Genomic DNA, 17914 nt, shown 5'->3' on the forward strand with positions numbered 1-17914 from the left:
TTAAAGTTGGAATTGCTATCTCATGCACGCTATTCGACAGATTTAGTCCCTCGGATTATTTTCTAGTCTCAAACTTGAAAAAATGGCCAGTGGTCAAAGATTTTTCAACGATGAACAAGTAATGTCGGCAGTATATGGCTATTTTGGGGTGTAAGACAATTCTTATTATAAAAACGGCATCGAATTTATTGAACGTCGCTGGAAAAAGTGAATAAATTTGCAATGAGATTATGTTGAAAAATAAATACATTTTTTTGTTTTCTTTGTTGGGTGGGGTACTTCTGGAAACGCCCTCGTAGTTTGGAAATGTGAAATGTGTGTTCAAAATGTGTTTTTTTATTTAATCGTGTCATTTATACGTGAAGGCTACCAAAAGCTATCGACTCTGGCTGTTTCCTGGAGCCAAGCTAGCCATCGAAACAGCATTCTCCTCCTTGAATACCTGTTTTGTCTGGGTCATGTGCAAGATTGCTATTAATAAATAAATTATGTTTTCATAAAATAATTGTTCAGAGGTGTTCAATTATTTTGAAATCATCAAACTTTACTAGCATACATGTCTTGGTTTCTGTGGTGGGTTGACACCTACCTGATAGTATTAGTGTTTCCAGTCCACTATTCTTGCTATCACACAAAAATATCCACGATCGCTCTCCTAAAATTTTGGCCGCTGATGCAGTACAGGTAGAAATTTATACCAAAACTCGTATAGAATAGCTGAAGACTCCAATGCTGGATCCATTGAAACGTTTCGAGACTTTCTAATTCTACTATCCCAACGAAAGATAAAAAAGGTAAAAAGTGGTTAGTTCTTCTTGCCCGAACGGTGTTAGGCTTTACAGTATATACAGCATTAATGTCGTAACTTTAATCTGTTTTTTCGATAATCAGTTTTTTTCGATAATCAGCTGCCGCCCCATACGAACGAAACTCTCAGAATTTGAGAATATTGTGCGAGCTAAGGACTAACGAGGTCTTACCTTTTAACGTGTGATTCCTAACACGGTTGCAGAATCATTCCAGCTTCAACCAGATAAATTCTCTCGAGAAAAATATCTGGTCGAGGCGGGAATCGAACACACGACCTTCCGATCGCGACTCGGACGCACTACCACCGCGGCCAATTAATGAATGATAATAATGAATAAATTTCAAGTACTTAAGTGTTGAAGAACAACAAAAACGCGCAAAAGTTTTTTCAAACTTTGATGATTCAATAATAAATTGAAATTATTTTGTCTGGCATGGGGTGCTTGAATTCCTTTTTCAATGAAAAACCTTCAAACAATAAACAATGATTCAACAAAAGTTGCAAGTAAGCTATCGTCTCCACTTTCGCGAGAGTGGCAAAAAAACCTCAATGGCATATGGCAATTCAACAAACCATTTTTTTTTAAAGGTTTGTTAAGTTATTTTTTGTTTATAAAAAATTGGAGTGACACCAACCCTCACGCTTTCCAGAAAAAATTAACGTTTTGGCAGGAATTTTGGGAAGCCATATTGTAGGACCTCTATTTATTGATCAAATTCAACAGGAGAACTGTATTCGAATATGCTGGAAACTACTATTGACCCTCTCATCACTGAAATCATTGAAGCGAATCCCAATTAATTGTATTCCAACATATATTGTATTACAACAAGATGGAGCACCACCACATTACTCCAGATAAGTAAAATACTATTTGGATGTACTTTTCCCGGTTGTTGGATTGGCCGTCGAGGTCCTACAGAATGGCCAGCCCGCTCGCCAGATTCGACACCTTTGGACTTTTTATGGGGCCTTTTGAAGCAAAAGGTATACGAAACTGAACCTGCTTCAATATTGTATATGCGGCAGAGAATAATAAATATTTGTAGAGATATTGACGTTACTGTGTTCGAAAATGCTCGGTCTGAAATATCTGACCTCGAGTTTATCACCTCTATTATCTAGGTAAATGTCAATGTATTCAGGCAATTATTAAAAGTTCCGCCATTTTGTAGTTGTGAAAATATTGACATTATATTCTAGAGTTGTGAAGCATTTGTCAGAAGCTTCAAAAAGATGTGTCGCAAGACCCCCCTTTCCACTTATTTTTTTTCCCAGATGGCGCCCGGTCGCCATCTTGAAAGTTTCATCTGTCAATTTCATTATCCCAAAAGAGGGGGGGGCATTAAAGAAATGCACTGTAGAAGTTTGCAATTGTTAAGAGCAATTCCTGTGGTGAAATTATTAATAATTTTGTGACTTTTACGTTCAATGGATAACAGGGTTAGTCGAATGCATTGAAATGGAAGTATGAATATAATACCTTATTGAAGATACCATTGGAAGAAAATAAAAGCAATAAAGAGAACAGAGTGGTTTCGTGGATAATAAAGTAACTCATGCTAATAATAAATACCAGTTATGTCTTCAACACCCGCAAGATAGCAGGAAATTCTGATGGAAGGTGTAACGAGAAACTTTCGGATGTTCTAATGATACATTTGTCAGAGAGAGATGAGAGAAAGAGCGGCGGAGGCGGTGTACCCCAAGGGTACACGCTTTGTTAGAAAGTATTCGTTTATTCATCCAAGGGTAATCAAACAACAACAACAACAAACAACAAAAATATGGGAATCGTCCAAAGAAAGGAAGGAAACAGTCGTTTCAAGAAATAACTTTATACAAATAATATGTAGATCACGCAAAGAGTTCAACTTTAACAAAAACAATTGCTTTTATATGAATGCTGAATTATTCGAAAAACATTTTCCTCTATTCCGTTTGTATTCCAAACATACATAATGGAATAGAATCAGACATCATTGAAGTGAATTCCTACAGAATATAATAAATGAAATAAGTAAAACTTCACCTTACATGGAACACTGTCATTATCACTCAGTACCAAATCGGATAGTATTAAAGAAAAAATACTCAGTTTCTTCATAAAATTTCAACTTTTTGTCACTGTATGAGTTGAATCCACCGTGTCATCGTTGACAGCACGTAAATAACATTCATTCGCTTATTTGATTAAATTTCTTTCAATTTAAAAAGGAGTCCTATGGTTGGGATTAATCATATAAGCGAATGAATGATATTTACGTACTGTCATCGGTGAGATGAGTGGATTAAAAACCTATTCCGTGACAAAAATCGTAATCTTATGAACGAATTGATCGTTTTTTTATAATGTTATCCGTATTTGGTACTAAAGAGCTGATAAGGCAAGTGTCTTACGCGAAACATCGAATGTCTACCAATGAGGATGACAGTATTCCATGATGACAGTATTCCATGTAAGTGAATTTCACTTCTTTCATCTATTATATTGTGTACAAATCCTGTGAATGATATCTGATTTGATTCCGTAATGAATGTTGGAATACAAACTGAATAGTGAATAGTGTTTTTCTTATAATTCAGCGTTCATATAAAAGTATTTGTTTCGAAAGTATTTTTTCGCATGAATTAATCTCTCCTAAAATATACTCTTTCAATTTGAATAATTGAAAAGAAAATCTATCAAATTTAGAAATAAATTAGGTACTAACATCATTTAAAAAATCCCAGAACCCAAAGTTTATGCATCCCAACTTTTCTATTCGAATATCTGATAAGTTTCAATTCGGAAATATCTTGTTCAAAACAAGTTATTTTTGGTCAACCCTATTTTCTCAAGTTTATGCTTTTTATTATTGAGAAATAATAATAAAAACACTCTTTTTGAATGTAGCTCAATAAAGAATGAAAGGAAGGATTTGAAAGTGTTGTTCGTTTGTTTCCCCTGTCAACTTTTATGATTAGTTATTTATTGGACTTACGTTTATGAAAATCTAACTTTATTTTTCTCATTGGGAAACAAATTCAATTCAATCCTCTCGGCATAAATTTCAAACAACCTAGGGGAGGAAATATGAAGATAATCATTCATTAAAGTAATGCGTCTTCTGATGGTATGTCCTGAATTAGCGAAAATTTGATTGTTTCGAAATGTTAATTTATTAGCTTAACCCCAATCGATTCCATTATCTGATTAATCTTTGGGGAATGAGAATATTGTATGAAAATTCTAAGTATTTTTTATGGAAACATTTTCAGATATGGATTATCCCCACGCTATTCTTATCTCGAAACGAGATATTTTTCACGAGAGGAATCGACTTACTGTCACCGCGAGTTTGATTTTTTGACAAAGAAAGACTGGATTTTCAACGCATCGAAACTTTTTTTCATATAAGGGAAACATTTTGAATTGAATACTCTGAATTTGAATTAGAAATTAAACCTTAATTATGTGGGCATAACGTTACAAGAAAGTAGAAATCAATAAATTGCTGCTGTTCTACAAGCAGTTTGCAAACAACTGACACCGAATAAGTCGGCAACATTGGAATTTTTTTCATCGACATGTTGTTATGTGGAAAATATTTTTGAAAAATACAAGTTCCTAGCCTATGACTTAGTGCGTTTTGGAATGCCGATATCTTTGTTTCTTCAGATGCCGGCCATTGTTTTTTTCTCTTCATGACAAATGACAGGTGACCAGTCTTTTTCGGCAGCCTTTGTTTTAACTCTACAGCAACCATGCTTTTTTTATCGGCCATTGTTTCTTCTCTCAGTGGCAAATGACAGGCGACTATTTTTCTTCGGAAGTCATTGTTTTTTCTCACGATGATTGTTGAAATCATCGTTGTTTTCTCTTGCATAGGCGGAATTGGATTTCTTCAGATCAAAACCTTTTTTGTGTTCTGATATTCCCATTTCAAAATTTATAGATATGAACTTTTAGGCATGCTCCACATATTAGCTTGTAGACATCTGATTTGTTGTCTTTATCAATATATATTTGATTTGTTCTTTGTTTGTCTCCCTAGGTTTCATCAGTCTCACATTCTATTTTACCATTCTGTTCAATTAGTAGTGTTTTAAATTTTGCTGATGGTTTGTAAGGGTTTTTCTTATTTTTTTTGTAAGGAAATATTTGGTTAAGGTCCTGTATGGATTTTTTTTTTCAAGGAAGAATCCAACCTCATACACAAGTCAATAAAAATATTCTCTGACAGTCAAGCGGCGTTGGAAGCTCTTATCTCATACCGAGCAACGTCTAAAATGGTAGCAAATTGCCAAAACGACTCTCCTCGATAGGAAGACTTAACAGATTGTCTCTGGTCTGGATTCCTGACCTGGAAGGCAATGAGGCTGCTGACTCCTTGCAAAAGAGGATGCTACAAGCAGCTTCATCGAACCAGAACCTGTCATTAGCATCGCTTTAGGCTTTACCAAACAAAGATTGAACACCTGGAAGGCAAGAAGGTTCATGGACTTCTGGAAGAATCTTCCAGGATTGGCTCACTCCATGTCATTTGAATCATCATATGCAGACACTCGGACTGTTGGAAGACAGTGTGTGTCGCCTATGTTTGGAAAATGATGAAAAAACAGAGCACATACTTTGGCAGAGTAGTACTCTTACCATCTGACCTGAAAGACCACTCACCATACAAACTAATCGGCTTCGTTAAGAAGCTGGGTTTATTTTGTCGGTTGTGAATAGGTGTGAGCCACAATAAACCCTTGCGAGTTGCGGTGAAGGGTTGAATAGACCCACTCACTTTGGATTTAACCTAACCTAACGTAAATAACAATTTCCACTCGAACATAATTCATTACCTTCTTAATAAACAAAAAACATTTAAATCGACCATCGACCAAGAGTATCCCATATTAAAAATAACACCTACAAAACATTCACATAAACTTGAAAATCACCAGAAAAAAGATATTCGTGTGCTTATTATTGCATTATAAAGCATAGCACTCTGTTGGCAAACGAAATTTATTTTCACATGATCCGCAAATATGAGTTTTGATTCAATTGTAACACCTAAACGCTGTCCATGCAACAAACAAAGTAACCCAAACAGTGAGAGATGCGTGATCAAAGCGTGAATGCCACGCACATTTGCATCTATGGGGTAAAATGAACAAGCCTTCTTACGCTGGCCAATCATATTTAACTGCAATCGGCTGGCGGAAATCATTCAGGTATATCGCAACAAGGTCGTAGTGGGGAGTTGATTATTAACGCCTGCGGTGTGTACATATACGGTATTTTAAAGTTTGACATTTTTAAAATGTCAAGTACTAATACGGCTGAAGAAACTGTTAATTTGCGTCCGTACACTCCACCCCAAAAATGTATCCTGTACTACCCAGTCGCATATTATTAAAAAAAATCGGTCGTTTCTTAGTGCGACTCTGTACAAGTAGCCATGTCTGGAAGTTGCCGTGCACCATGCATAATGATGTTTTGGAGCACTCTCTTAGATGAACAGAGTATAGATCTTTTATGTTGTGATAGTTGACTAGTGAGATCGATTGTGTGATATATGTTTTATGCTGAAGACGAAAATATTTCAAATTACGATAGTGACTTCAAATTTGGACCATCTAAGAAATGATTCATCCAGACGGCAAGAATTGATCCAGACGATAGAGTGTAACTCAAATCGTATCGTTTTGTTCGATTTATTCATCGTTGACCTACCTCGTATACAAGTGATCGCGTTTGGGTGACTACTCGAATATTTCTATAAGACATTTCGTGGAGAGATAAAAGCAAACTTTTTGGTCAAAACAACAAATATAAATAAGGGTGGCAGTTATTTGACAGCTACCGAGTTCAGTTGGCAACAACCACTTATGTCTTCATGGACTAAGTTATTGACATAAATGAGAAACAACACCGGTCCCATGAAGGAACCTTGTGGGACCCCACTGCGAATGAAACATTCCTCAGATGAACTTCCATCTAATAGAACATTCTGCCGCCGATGAGAAAGGTACGCCTCAAACCAAAGTAATGCAGATCTGAATCCGTGAACTTCTAGCTTGCGAAGGAGTATCATGTAGTCTACACAATCGAAGGCCTTGGTTAGGTCACAAAACATGGCCGCCGCAGATTCACTTCCATTAAGATAGGTGTACAGGTTTTCTAGGAGTGAAAATATAGAGTCTTGTATACCTTTTGAAGGCTGAAACCAAACTGGAATAAATTCATTATATTGTTTTTCTTGAGGAAGAATATTATTCGTTTTTTTACCAATTCTTCTATGACTTTAGACGAACAAATGGAGTGGTTTAATCATGAAATATTCGATATTGCGCGACTGAAAATCCTATCTAGGTGATTAACTGTAAAAGACAGTATCCAGAAAAAGTAAATGTTTGATGTGGAATACTGAGTGAGAGAATAATTGGACCATTCTTTTTTGATAGCAACATCAATGCCGCAAATTTCTCACATTTTTTAAGGAATGAATTTGTTGGACGCAATAGATGATCTTTCCTTTGCGTAAATAAGAAATTAATATTTTCAGTTAGATGGCTGTTCTGTTCATAATGCGAGAATTGTGAAAAGTTGGCTGAATCAAAACTACCCTAATCGTTGGATAGGATGGGGGAGTAGATTAATTGGTTGGCCACCTAGATCGCCTGACCTTATTATACTGGTTTTTTTCCTATGAGGCCCTGTCACTTATTGAATTGCACTCATTTCAGTTTCAACTTATTATCATCTCCGATTTTTTTATGTGCATTGCTTGTGAATGAGAGATTGTTTTTCACTAGTTTGTAGCAATTCGAAATGCAGGTATGTTTTGATTTGAAATTATTGACATTAAAGTTTGTTTCATAATCGGATTCACTCATATGATTCATACATTTCATACATTTTTCATGAATACAAGGATCTGAATTACATTTTGCTGAATATCATTCCGAAACCAGTGGTGTAGTTAAAAATCCATTTAACGACAAATTTTTCAAATTTTACCCCCTTATAATTTTTTCACTGATGAACAGATTTTGTTGAAATTTTTACCAGTGATATCTCGAGACCTCCTAAATCCAGTGGTGTAGTCAGACCTTAGATGAAACTTCTGAAATTGAAGTTATGATTTGATTAAACAGCATATGTTTCAACTTTCATTCACTTATAACTTTTTTATTATTGGGTGCGTTTCTTCGTAACTTTGACATATGCCATTTGAAAACTTCACGAATCCAGTGATGTAGTCAGATTTTTTGTAAAAATAACGCTTACTTTTTTTTGGCTTTGAAAAATAAGGATAGCTGACCCTGAAAATGACGAATAATTCATGAAACATGGTATCCTAATAGACAATTTGAATGTCAGCCTCATAGAAAAAGAATCATTCAAATCGGTTGAGAAATATAGATTTTATAAGGGTGCTTCCATCTTAAATGGGCCACACTGTATATACCACGACACAGTAGAATAAAATTTATTAGGATATGGATAATCCCATTTTGATTTTTATACATACCTCTAATAAATAAGTGTAAATCCTTGTTATATAACTGGGTAAATTTAAACACAAAAAAGTCGTCGAAACAATTAGTAGCATTTTGGTGATTTTGTTCTGCGAAAATTGATATCTGAAGCTTCGAAATCGTTTTTTCTTACACTCTTGGTTCGTCAGGAACTTCCTCATGACAGTCACGTGAATTAGGGCCTTGCAAATCGAAATATTCAGAAAAACAACCACTGCCACTGGTAAAATATACGTAGCGAAAAAGTCCAAGTAATTGAACACATTAGCGAAACTACTCCACTGGGTGTTCACGGTGCAAAGGGTCACGTTATTCTCCAAAGTGACGGTGGTGGAAAATAATATAACGGCGATAAAGCGACGAAGGCGAGAATCGTGAATATGATCACAGTTTTTTTCGCTCGTTGGGTCGTACACAAGGAGTGCCTCAAGAGGGGGTACTTCACAGCAATGTATCTTTCGAATGTGAAAGCTGCCACGAACCAGATGTCGAGAAAACTGCAGATACCAGTCACATAAACGATTATCTGACACATTCCCGGCCTGTTGAACCAATCCGTTCCCGTCATCTTCAGCCAAACGATCAGCAGAGAGAACAAAAACAAATTATCGTTCACCGCGAGGGCTGTTAGGTAGTACGATGAGGAGAGTTTTCGTAATTTCGATCTGCAAAAAACGTAAACGCGAAAAGTTGCCGAGCGTGCCGGTCGCTACGAGAATAGGCGTGTAATAAAAATTGGAAAGTTATGATCGCGGGGACGTCCGTCGAATTTTGCGTCATTGTGCGTTCGCTGATCGTTTGTACATGAACGTAATTGTTTTATCCGCGGTGCTATCGTCGCTGGTGTTTTTGATTGGTCCTGCGCCGTGTTTCTCAAGATCTGTAATGCCTATACCGAAAATATAGGATCTTGAGGGTTTCCTAAGGGCCGTCCTTTAATCACGTGACGCTTGTAAGGGAGAGAGGGTTTAGCAAAAATCACGAAATATCAAAAGAGGGAGGGGGTGTAGTAAGGTATCACGTGTTTCGTGAAACGCGCGATATCTAAACCGAAACGCGGCGTGTGATGTTACACGCCGAGCCCGGCTCGGCTTGCCAGTTATATTCTGTTATGCATATGTTACGGTAAATGTACACTCTAGAGAAATGTACGCTTTTACCGTAAATTGTGTACATTTCCCAAAAAGTTAGGTATATGTGAACTGAAATATAATGTATATGTACATTTCCCGGTAAATGTGTACTCTTGCCTTCACTTTTTGGTAAATGTATACTCTTAACTTCATGTTTTAAGAAAAGTTGGAATACAAATGAATTAAAAATTTTGTTGCAGTAAAAAAATATTTATTTAAATAAACAATACAAAAGACGACTTTAATGGTGCGCACTTTAATGGTGACACTGTATAAGATATCGTAGGTTATGATCCCAATATTCATAAATACAATTTTCGTCCTAGTTTTTCAGGACAAATACAATGGGAATCAAACAAATAATAATGATAACATACTTTTCTTTATTATAACAGTATAATTTTATAAAATTATAAAGGAACATATAGAAATTTCATAATGAAAAAAGTTTATTTATTTGAGCAAGAATTGCTATTGTGGCACTTGGAATTACATAATATTCCAGCATTTTTGCAACTGCATTTTTTTGAGGAACATGTTCCTTTACAGATGCATCTTTTAAAACCTTGTCCATTTCTATAATTTCTCTTGCCGATTTTTCAACATCTCGAAGAACATCTTCGTATGATATAAAATTTTGTTCGCAAATGACGAATTCATACCTAGAATAAGATTGTTTTGAAACTCCCTGTTTAGTTCCTAATTCATATAAATTTTTTTCGTCATCTCTAGACAAAACAACGCAAATCAAATTTTTTGGATCCGTTCTACCACAATCAACGTCTGGAATGGAAACTGTAACATTGTCATCAATCACAACAGCAGGAAATTTTTCTTTCGAAAGATTACACATTTTGATAGCTCGAATTTCTAAATTTTCCCTTGCTTTCTTTCGAGCATTATCAATTAAAATTTTCTTCTCGTTTGAAACAGAATTTAACTCAAAACTTCCATATTTATCTTCAATTTGGTTGCATAATGAATCATCATCCAAAATTTTATCTAACGTTCCAATGGAAAAATCATCGTTATCTGCGACTTTGCTATGTTGTGAATTGGCTGTGTGTACTCCTTCTAGTAATTGCTCTAACTCTTCTTCTGTTTCCAGCTGTTCAACAGATTCCACGGGTAAATTTTATGTTTGCAAACCCTATTTCAGCCTTGTTCCGAATAAAGCTCCATAGGGAGTTTGCTTGGTCACATTACTAGCACTTGCGATTTCATATTTTGTATGCTCACATTTACCAAAACGACATGGTCATTGTGAATTAAATAACATACATTTCCCTTATTTGAAATTGTAAATGTTAGTTGAATGCACATTACCCAAACGAGGAGGCAAATGTGCACATTTAAATGAAAATGTGTACATTTGCCGCAATATCTACTTTTACCGTAACACATACACCGTTACCTCGTACGTTTTTCATTAAAAAAAATGTCTATCTGTACAGGGTGTTTGAAATTCGATCCTCACCATTGGGATCTCGGAATGGTTAAATGGGGCAAGGTTGCGCATTTACCTGACTAACAATATGCGTTGAGAAAATTCTGAAAATCCAAGTATATCCGGGGAAAAAAACGGAAATTTCGGAAAATGGTTTTTATTTTTATCTGGCTTTATTTTTTGAAGGATTCGAGAATGAATTGCACTTCCACATTGTCACTTTTCTCTGCTACATAATGGTGTTTTCAGATTTGCTGTCCGACTTTTTGTCTTCCGGCCACCATCATCAACTTTATTTTTTCTTATGGGCGCTACAGTGGATTCTTTCTGTTTTGAATAGAACCAGATTTCACTTTTCAATGATGTATCATAAGTTATCATTCTTTATCGGAAAATTGGAGATATTGAAAAAAATAATTCTCATTATAATAGGCTTTGACTTTCTATTTCTAAATTTGACTTTCAATTTGTTAAACTCAATTACATTTTGTTATTTTACAAGTCATTGAATTTTTGGGGAAAAATGGCTTTCACGAATGAAGAAAAAAGAGATATGATACAAATTTATTACAAATACGATAGAAACAGTGTTGGGACATCAGAAATGTATTTTAACTTGTATCCCGAAAGACAACAACTACATCGAACTATGTTCAAGTTGTTGGATCAAAATCTCACCGAGTTTGGTTCGTTTGAAAAACCAATGAAAAAATACGGAGACAGAATCAACAATCAAAATTTAATAAATAAGGTGTGTATGAGGTAAATTAAGTATTGTCCCCTTTTCAATGAAAATAGAACTTTGAACAAATAACAATAATTAACTAAAATGTAAAGACAAAAGTAAATCACAGCAAATGCTCAAAATGCTGGCCTTGTTCATGATAACACAAATGTGTTCTTCTTCGAATATTATCTACTGCACGAATAATTAATTCCCTCCTCCTCAATCTTCCGAACTCTCTAACAATGATGTGTTTAAGGTCCTCAACGAAGGTCAACGAAAACTCGATCCCCCCCTATTTTGTTCAATGGCATGGGGGGTCGAGTGATACATCATTTGAAAGGTATTTTGTCCTTCTATTACTTCTGTATTTTTTTTTCGAAATCGATTCATCCGTTATTGAGAAATTAAATGTTGAACATTTTATTTAAGAAAAGACAAAAAATTCGCTGTCGCTGATTTCATTGAGGAAATCAACGAAAGTATTATCAATGGCAGCACAATCAACGGATAAAGTGTTCAAAATGACCTCCATCTAGTTCCATTCAATAATACAGTCTACTTTAGAAAGCGTTTCTTACATTATTGAAGATGTCCGGATTCGGAAATCGGCATTCCCGAACAATTCTCTGTCGCAGGTCTTCTAGATTTGTAGAATTTACTCAATTAGTAGTAAACGTTTTGAAATGGACGACACTGTTAGTTTTTTCTGCACTGGTAGTTTTTGTTGAATCTAGTTGTCGCAGAACTAAAAATAGATAGTTGGCCACTGTCACTTTTTCACGAATTATTATTGAGTCATCCTTGTTCACTGTGTTCCAACATGGTTTATTCTACTGAAGTAATAACAGAAATGTTCTGGCTTTCTGGCCGGACTGTTCCTAACAGTCAGAAAACAGGCCCCCAACTAAATACTGAAAATTTTGTCGCGTTAACCTTTTCAGTCCACAACTGACTCACTGATTTTGGACGATCCGAAATAGTACTAACTGAGAACCAGAACGAACCTGAGGTATCTCGTCCTGTCAGAAATGACGGAGTTAAAGTTACAGTTTAGGACATGTGCAAATGGATAATCGACATTCTATGAGACAAGTAGCTACAGCGTCTGGTGTATCAGCTTCTAGTGTTTTTCGGATTTTGAAAGCCTACAAATTCCATCCTTTCAAAGTAAGGATAGTTCAGGAATTAAACGAAGATGATCCTGATCGTCGACTTCAGTTTTGTGAGGTGTTAAGCGAGAAATTGACCAATAACCCAAACCTATTAAACAATACATGTGTTAAAACAACGATAAAATAAACACAACAATAAAAATTAATTGGCGCTCCGGGGCGACTTAATTGATTCCAGTGGCGCATTTGCTTTTTCAGCTGCAGGAAAACCGGAAAAACGTGCAGCACCACATCATCTGAATATCTTGATCTACCAATGTCCTCTCTTTTATGAAACAAAATGTAGGTGTCTCCAGAGAATCCAATAGATTCAATGCATCGCCAGAACACTTCGTGACACGACTATCGTCAAACTTGAACCAATCCGTTTCGTCTTTGACCAAGGCGTAATAATGACCAAATTCAACGCCAGAACCACAGTGAACAATGACTGCATGAATATTATAATAGTGGTGTGCTAGATTGAAATGTTCATCTATTTCGAACCTTCCAAAGAGTTTCTTGCTTCCGTCAGAGGTTGAGTCTTGTTTGAAGATCATCATTGTCATTATTAGATTGAATGGTGCCTCAGATATACTTGTTTCCTTATAACAGTCAGTTAGTTTGGCGTATGTTTGGCAATACAGACACAATACAAACACAAGACGAGATGGACAGTACGGAATCATTCAATCCAGATCGTCAGGAGTATTGATTTTGCTATTGTTTTGCTCACGAAGAGTATTCAACAAGAACCCCAAGAATTCGGAATAATCCTCTTGTTGTCTTAACGAGTATCTAGTGGACTTCAAAGACTCCAAGAAATCAGTTGGAGGGAAAGATTATACATTCTTACGAAACTGCAGCTACATGAACAGGTGTTTGAGTTTGATGAATAAGTAAGAAACATTCCCGTTCTCGTTCATCATTAAAACCTTGTTCTTGAAATTCTTCGTCATGAACAACACTTGTAAAATGCTATTCATGTAGCAAGTGTTTGCTAAATTTGCCAATCCAATTTTCTTCTCTACATTTTCAGGACAACTCTCTACTTCATAAGAACCATTTCTCAAGCTGCAATCGATCCTTCCAAGTCAAGAAGGGTTTCGTAGAGGGATCGATTCGGCTCTTGCTTCATGAAGCTCTTTCACTGAAAGGGAACCAGAACTACGAGGACTGCAACTCATATTTGTGGGGCAAGAATGACCTGAGTCCACTGACCGCACTGAAAAAGAAGAAGGTGGATCAATCACCACATATCTCGGCTTGTTTCGAAGAGAATTCAGTTCCGTACTGAAATTAGGGCACTGCATGATCTCATCAAAATTATGTGAAGGAGGAATAGTTCCAAGGATCGAAGCAGCATTGACACGTTGAATAGCAATACTAATTCTTTCTATCAAAAAAGAGGTAGAACGGTGATCTTTCGTTGTTTGGCCTTCTCCTTCCGAGTTCATGAACGAATAACAGAGACTCCGAGCCATAAACAACCAAAAGTTTCAACCGCTACTGGATGGAATAGATAGTTGTTACCAAGATTTTGGTATTTTTTTCTTTTCAATTTCTCGCCAGACAATGGTGCAGTTCCAGCAGACTTCGAATTTCCGGCTAGATGGGAAGCCGCGACCGTGTCAACGCAAGTGCCATACCTGCACTTGCGTTGAAATGGTATGAGAATATATACCATCTGGTCGTTTACCATCATCTCGACTGGTACCTAAGGGTTCCAGAATTGCAGGAACATCCGCTGACAACATAGCTCGTTTCAATATGTCGTTCACATGGTGATGTCGAGATGTACGCCCTGCACTTCTTCTGCAACTCAAACCATGTATACCTTTCTCATCAACTATACTACCGCAAACATAAGTATGAGGCACACAAATAGATGAACCCATCTTAAGTCCTACTGCTATTCTGAAAGATTTATCGTCTAATAGTGTTCCAAGAGATGCAACAGGTAAAGCATTCAGCCAAGCACCCAATTGCTGCTTTCAGACGAGCCTTATCGTATACGCTTGTAGATTTCTGAAGCTTATAATGTTCAGAAGAGGTTGGTCCCATGCACTTTGTATTTTCTTTTTATCTGTTGGAGGAGCAATATTAGTTGCGGCATGCCAAAGTGATTCACCTTTAGCATAAAAACGTCTTCGATATTGATAAATATGGAAGGAGGGATGGAATCGATGAGATTAGAAACAGTATTGACTGATGATAGAGAAGCTGGTAAAGCTACGGAAGAAGTCGAACGTAGCCCTAGTCCGCCAAGTTTAACAGAAAGCGTTGCTTGGAGCCATGAATCATTATTGAAATGATTGTTCGTAACATATTCCGTCGTGTTGGGGAGTAAATTATCAAATTCGTCAAGCTCTAACTGACTTGACCAAGTGGGGGAACATCTGAGGGCGTACATGAGTTTTGGAATCGCCCAACAATTTTTCAAAAGAAAAAATGCAACGTGTTTTGGAAGTTCATTCAATCTGGTGGTTAGCAATTTGAGTGATTCCCGTTTTCCTAGAAGATGTTCTGAAAGGAAATCTTTAGAGAGAGAAGCACCCAGAAGACTCCATTTAGACTTTTCCAAAATTCTTATGCCAGGAGCCAATTTCAAAATGGATTCGGAAATATCGGAGTTGAAAGAGTAATCAACTCGCATTTTTCGAAATTTAGTTCAAGTCGAAGATGTTTTGAATAATCAATGATTTTTTCTAAATCCTTTGAAACACTGTTTTCATCGCCAGCGATTGAGCCATCGTCCAAATATCAACAATTAAATTCGGATGATAAGCTTCTAGTGAATTTATTGATGGTCAGACAAAAAAGAGCAGGTCCTAGGGCCTAGGGGATCACCTTATTGAACACCTCTCTCAGACAGAATCAGATATTCACCAAAACCCAAATAGGAAGCTGAATCAATAAAGTCGCCCCGGAGCGCCAATTAATTTTTATTGTTGTTTTTATTTTTATCGTTGTTTTAATAACTGAAATATATATTTTTTGATAAAAAAAATACATGTGTTTCAGACGAAAGTTCTTTCATGTTGAATGGTGAAGTGAATAGACATAATTGTCGTTACTGGAGCGATGTGAATCCTCATTTTGTGATAGAAACACATTCACAAACTTCACAAAAATTGAATGTCTGGGCCGGAATTCTTGGTGATCATATTGTTGGACCATTCTCCATTAAAGGTAATCTCAGTGGAGACATATACTTAATTCTATTACAAGACTGTGTAGATTCTATGATTACACAAATTTTAGAAAATGATGACAGTTCAGTAGAAAATGAAGTAACATTCCAGCAGGATGGTGCACCCCCACATTTTGATTTTTTGGTGAGACAGTTTTTGAATGAAAGTTGCCTAGGATCGGCAGAAAGGGTCCAGTGGAGTGGCCAGCTAGATCACCTGATCTTACACCGATGAACTTCTTTCTGTGGGACACCTGAAGTCGAAAATACCTGCGACAAATAATTGTTCGGGAATGCCAATTGCTGACTCCGGACATCTTGAATAATGTACGGAACGCTTTCGAGAGTAGACTGTATTATTCAATGGAACTAGGTGGAGGTCACTTCGAACAGTTTATGTTTCCACTGATATTATTTGTTGTTGATTTCGTCATCAAAATGAACGACAGCGAAGTTTCTGTTTTTTCTTAAATAAAACGTTCAACATTCAATTTCTCAATAACGAATGAACCAATTTCGAAAAAAAAATACAGAGGTAATAGAGGGACAAAAGACCCTTCAAATGATGTATCACTCGACCCCTCTTGCCATTGGAAAAAGTAGGTGGTAATTGCTAACTGCAGGGGGGTGAAGTTTCGGGTATGATTTCCATATTAGAATTAGTCCCCCTAGAAATAAAAATTGACGTATTATTTGAAATTATTGATTACACGTCCGTTTCTGACTTACAAGTGGGGTCAAGTTTTCGTTGGATCGCCCTGTATAAGAGACCGCCTCCTTCATTCTAGATCATTATTGTACCATCATTCGCCTCATTCGTCCATATTTTCAGCGAACAGTTTTCCAGGCTTGGTTTTTCCGATGGATCAAGTTATTACATTCCGATCAATGTTTTATGAGATAAAAACTGTAAGCCGAATGGCTTAGAGTTTTTATCGGAATTTTGAAACAGTAATAACGTACACTCAGCTCGGTTTTATGATCGACTTTTCCATTATTTGAAAGACTGTTACAGTGCCGGATCCAGTTTTTTTTAATATTTCAGCTGAAGGAGATAAAGGAAGAGGAACCTTGGATGCCATATTAGCAACAACTTACTGCAGATCACAGATTCACTTATCAAGACAACTGGCTCTGCTTCACCCGGAGTTAACAATGCCAATGTTTTCAGGTGAGTTTCAATTGGCGAAATTTATGAAAAATTATGGAGACAGTCGATGTGAAAAGTCTAATTTCAAATTTCACAATAAAATTTCTTTCATATAATCTTATATCAAAAGTGTCCCTACTCTAAAGTTGATAATCAGATATAAAAAATTTATCAAACTGATGCAGGGATGAGGCGTTAGGAAACCATGTTTTTCAATTACAAATCTTATTAATGAAAAAAAGAATCAAGTTGGAAAATGATTATGTGGCAACATGTTTTAAATGCTTACTTCCCTAGGTTCTATTTTTATTTATGACTCCTAGATAATTGAAAAAACTACCAAGCCTTCACAAATTGAGTTACATAGACGCAAAAAAATTAAAATATACAAATACAGGACCATTTGCAGAATGAAATAATTTTTATAAAGGGAGAGTTCATTTCACTGGGACACCTACAAACGTTTTCGGAATTGACATGCAGAAACATCCAACTGTTTATGAGAACTAAATCAATGACGAGAAGACTTACGTATTCAAAATTTAATTATTATGTTTTCAAACACACACTCAATCTTCTAACCAGAAAGTTCTCCCAGCAACTGTCATTAGATCTTAGTTCGCCAATAAACTTTATCTATTTGTCTCATTCAATCTTGATTTCAGCTCAGTTGTTAGATGATAGATGACTTATATAATATCAAGTGAATGTAATGTATCCAGGACCGTAGCGAAAAGAAAAACCAGGGGGTATTTCCAAGTTTTCCCAATCTCATCAGCAATAT

The 17914-nt window shown here is 36.2% G+C and overlaps 1 protein-coding gene across 2 annotated transcripts in view; it reads left to right on the forward strand.

Annotated features, from left to right (window-relative positions):
- The first annotated feature begins 3133 nt into the window (after positions 1-3133).
- Positions 3134-17914, forward strand: part of LOC141482664 (protein furry-like) — a 43058-nt gene continuing 28277 nt past the window's right edge. The window contains exons 1-2 of one of the 2 annotated variants that reach the window (XM_074176246.1): positions 3134-3270; positions 17026-17151. In XM_074176246.1, the coding sequence (XP_074032347.1) occupies positions 3234-3270; positions 17026-17151 (163 nt within the window). In that variant the 5' untranslated portion in view covers positions 3134-3233. Of the gene's footprint in view, positions 3271-15810; positions 15980-17025; positions 17152-17914 lie in introns of those variants that run through there. The other variant, XM_074176245.1, reaches the window with a different exon arrangement.

This window comes from Leptinotarsa decemlineata, unplaced genomic scaffold, assembly GCF_025532065.1.
Source record: "Leptinotarsa decemlineata unplaced genomic scaffold, Ldec_3_MD MMD2_tig00001719_RagTag_RagTag, whole genome shotgun sequence".
NCBI classification, from domain to species: domain Eukaryota; kingdom Metazoa; phylum Arthropoda; class Insecta; order Coleoptera; family Chrysomelidae; genus Leptinotarsa; species Leptinotarsa decemlineata.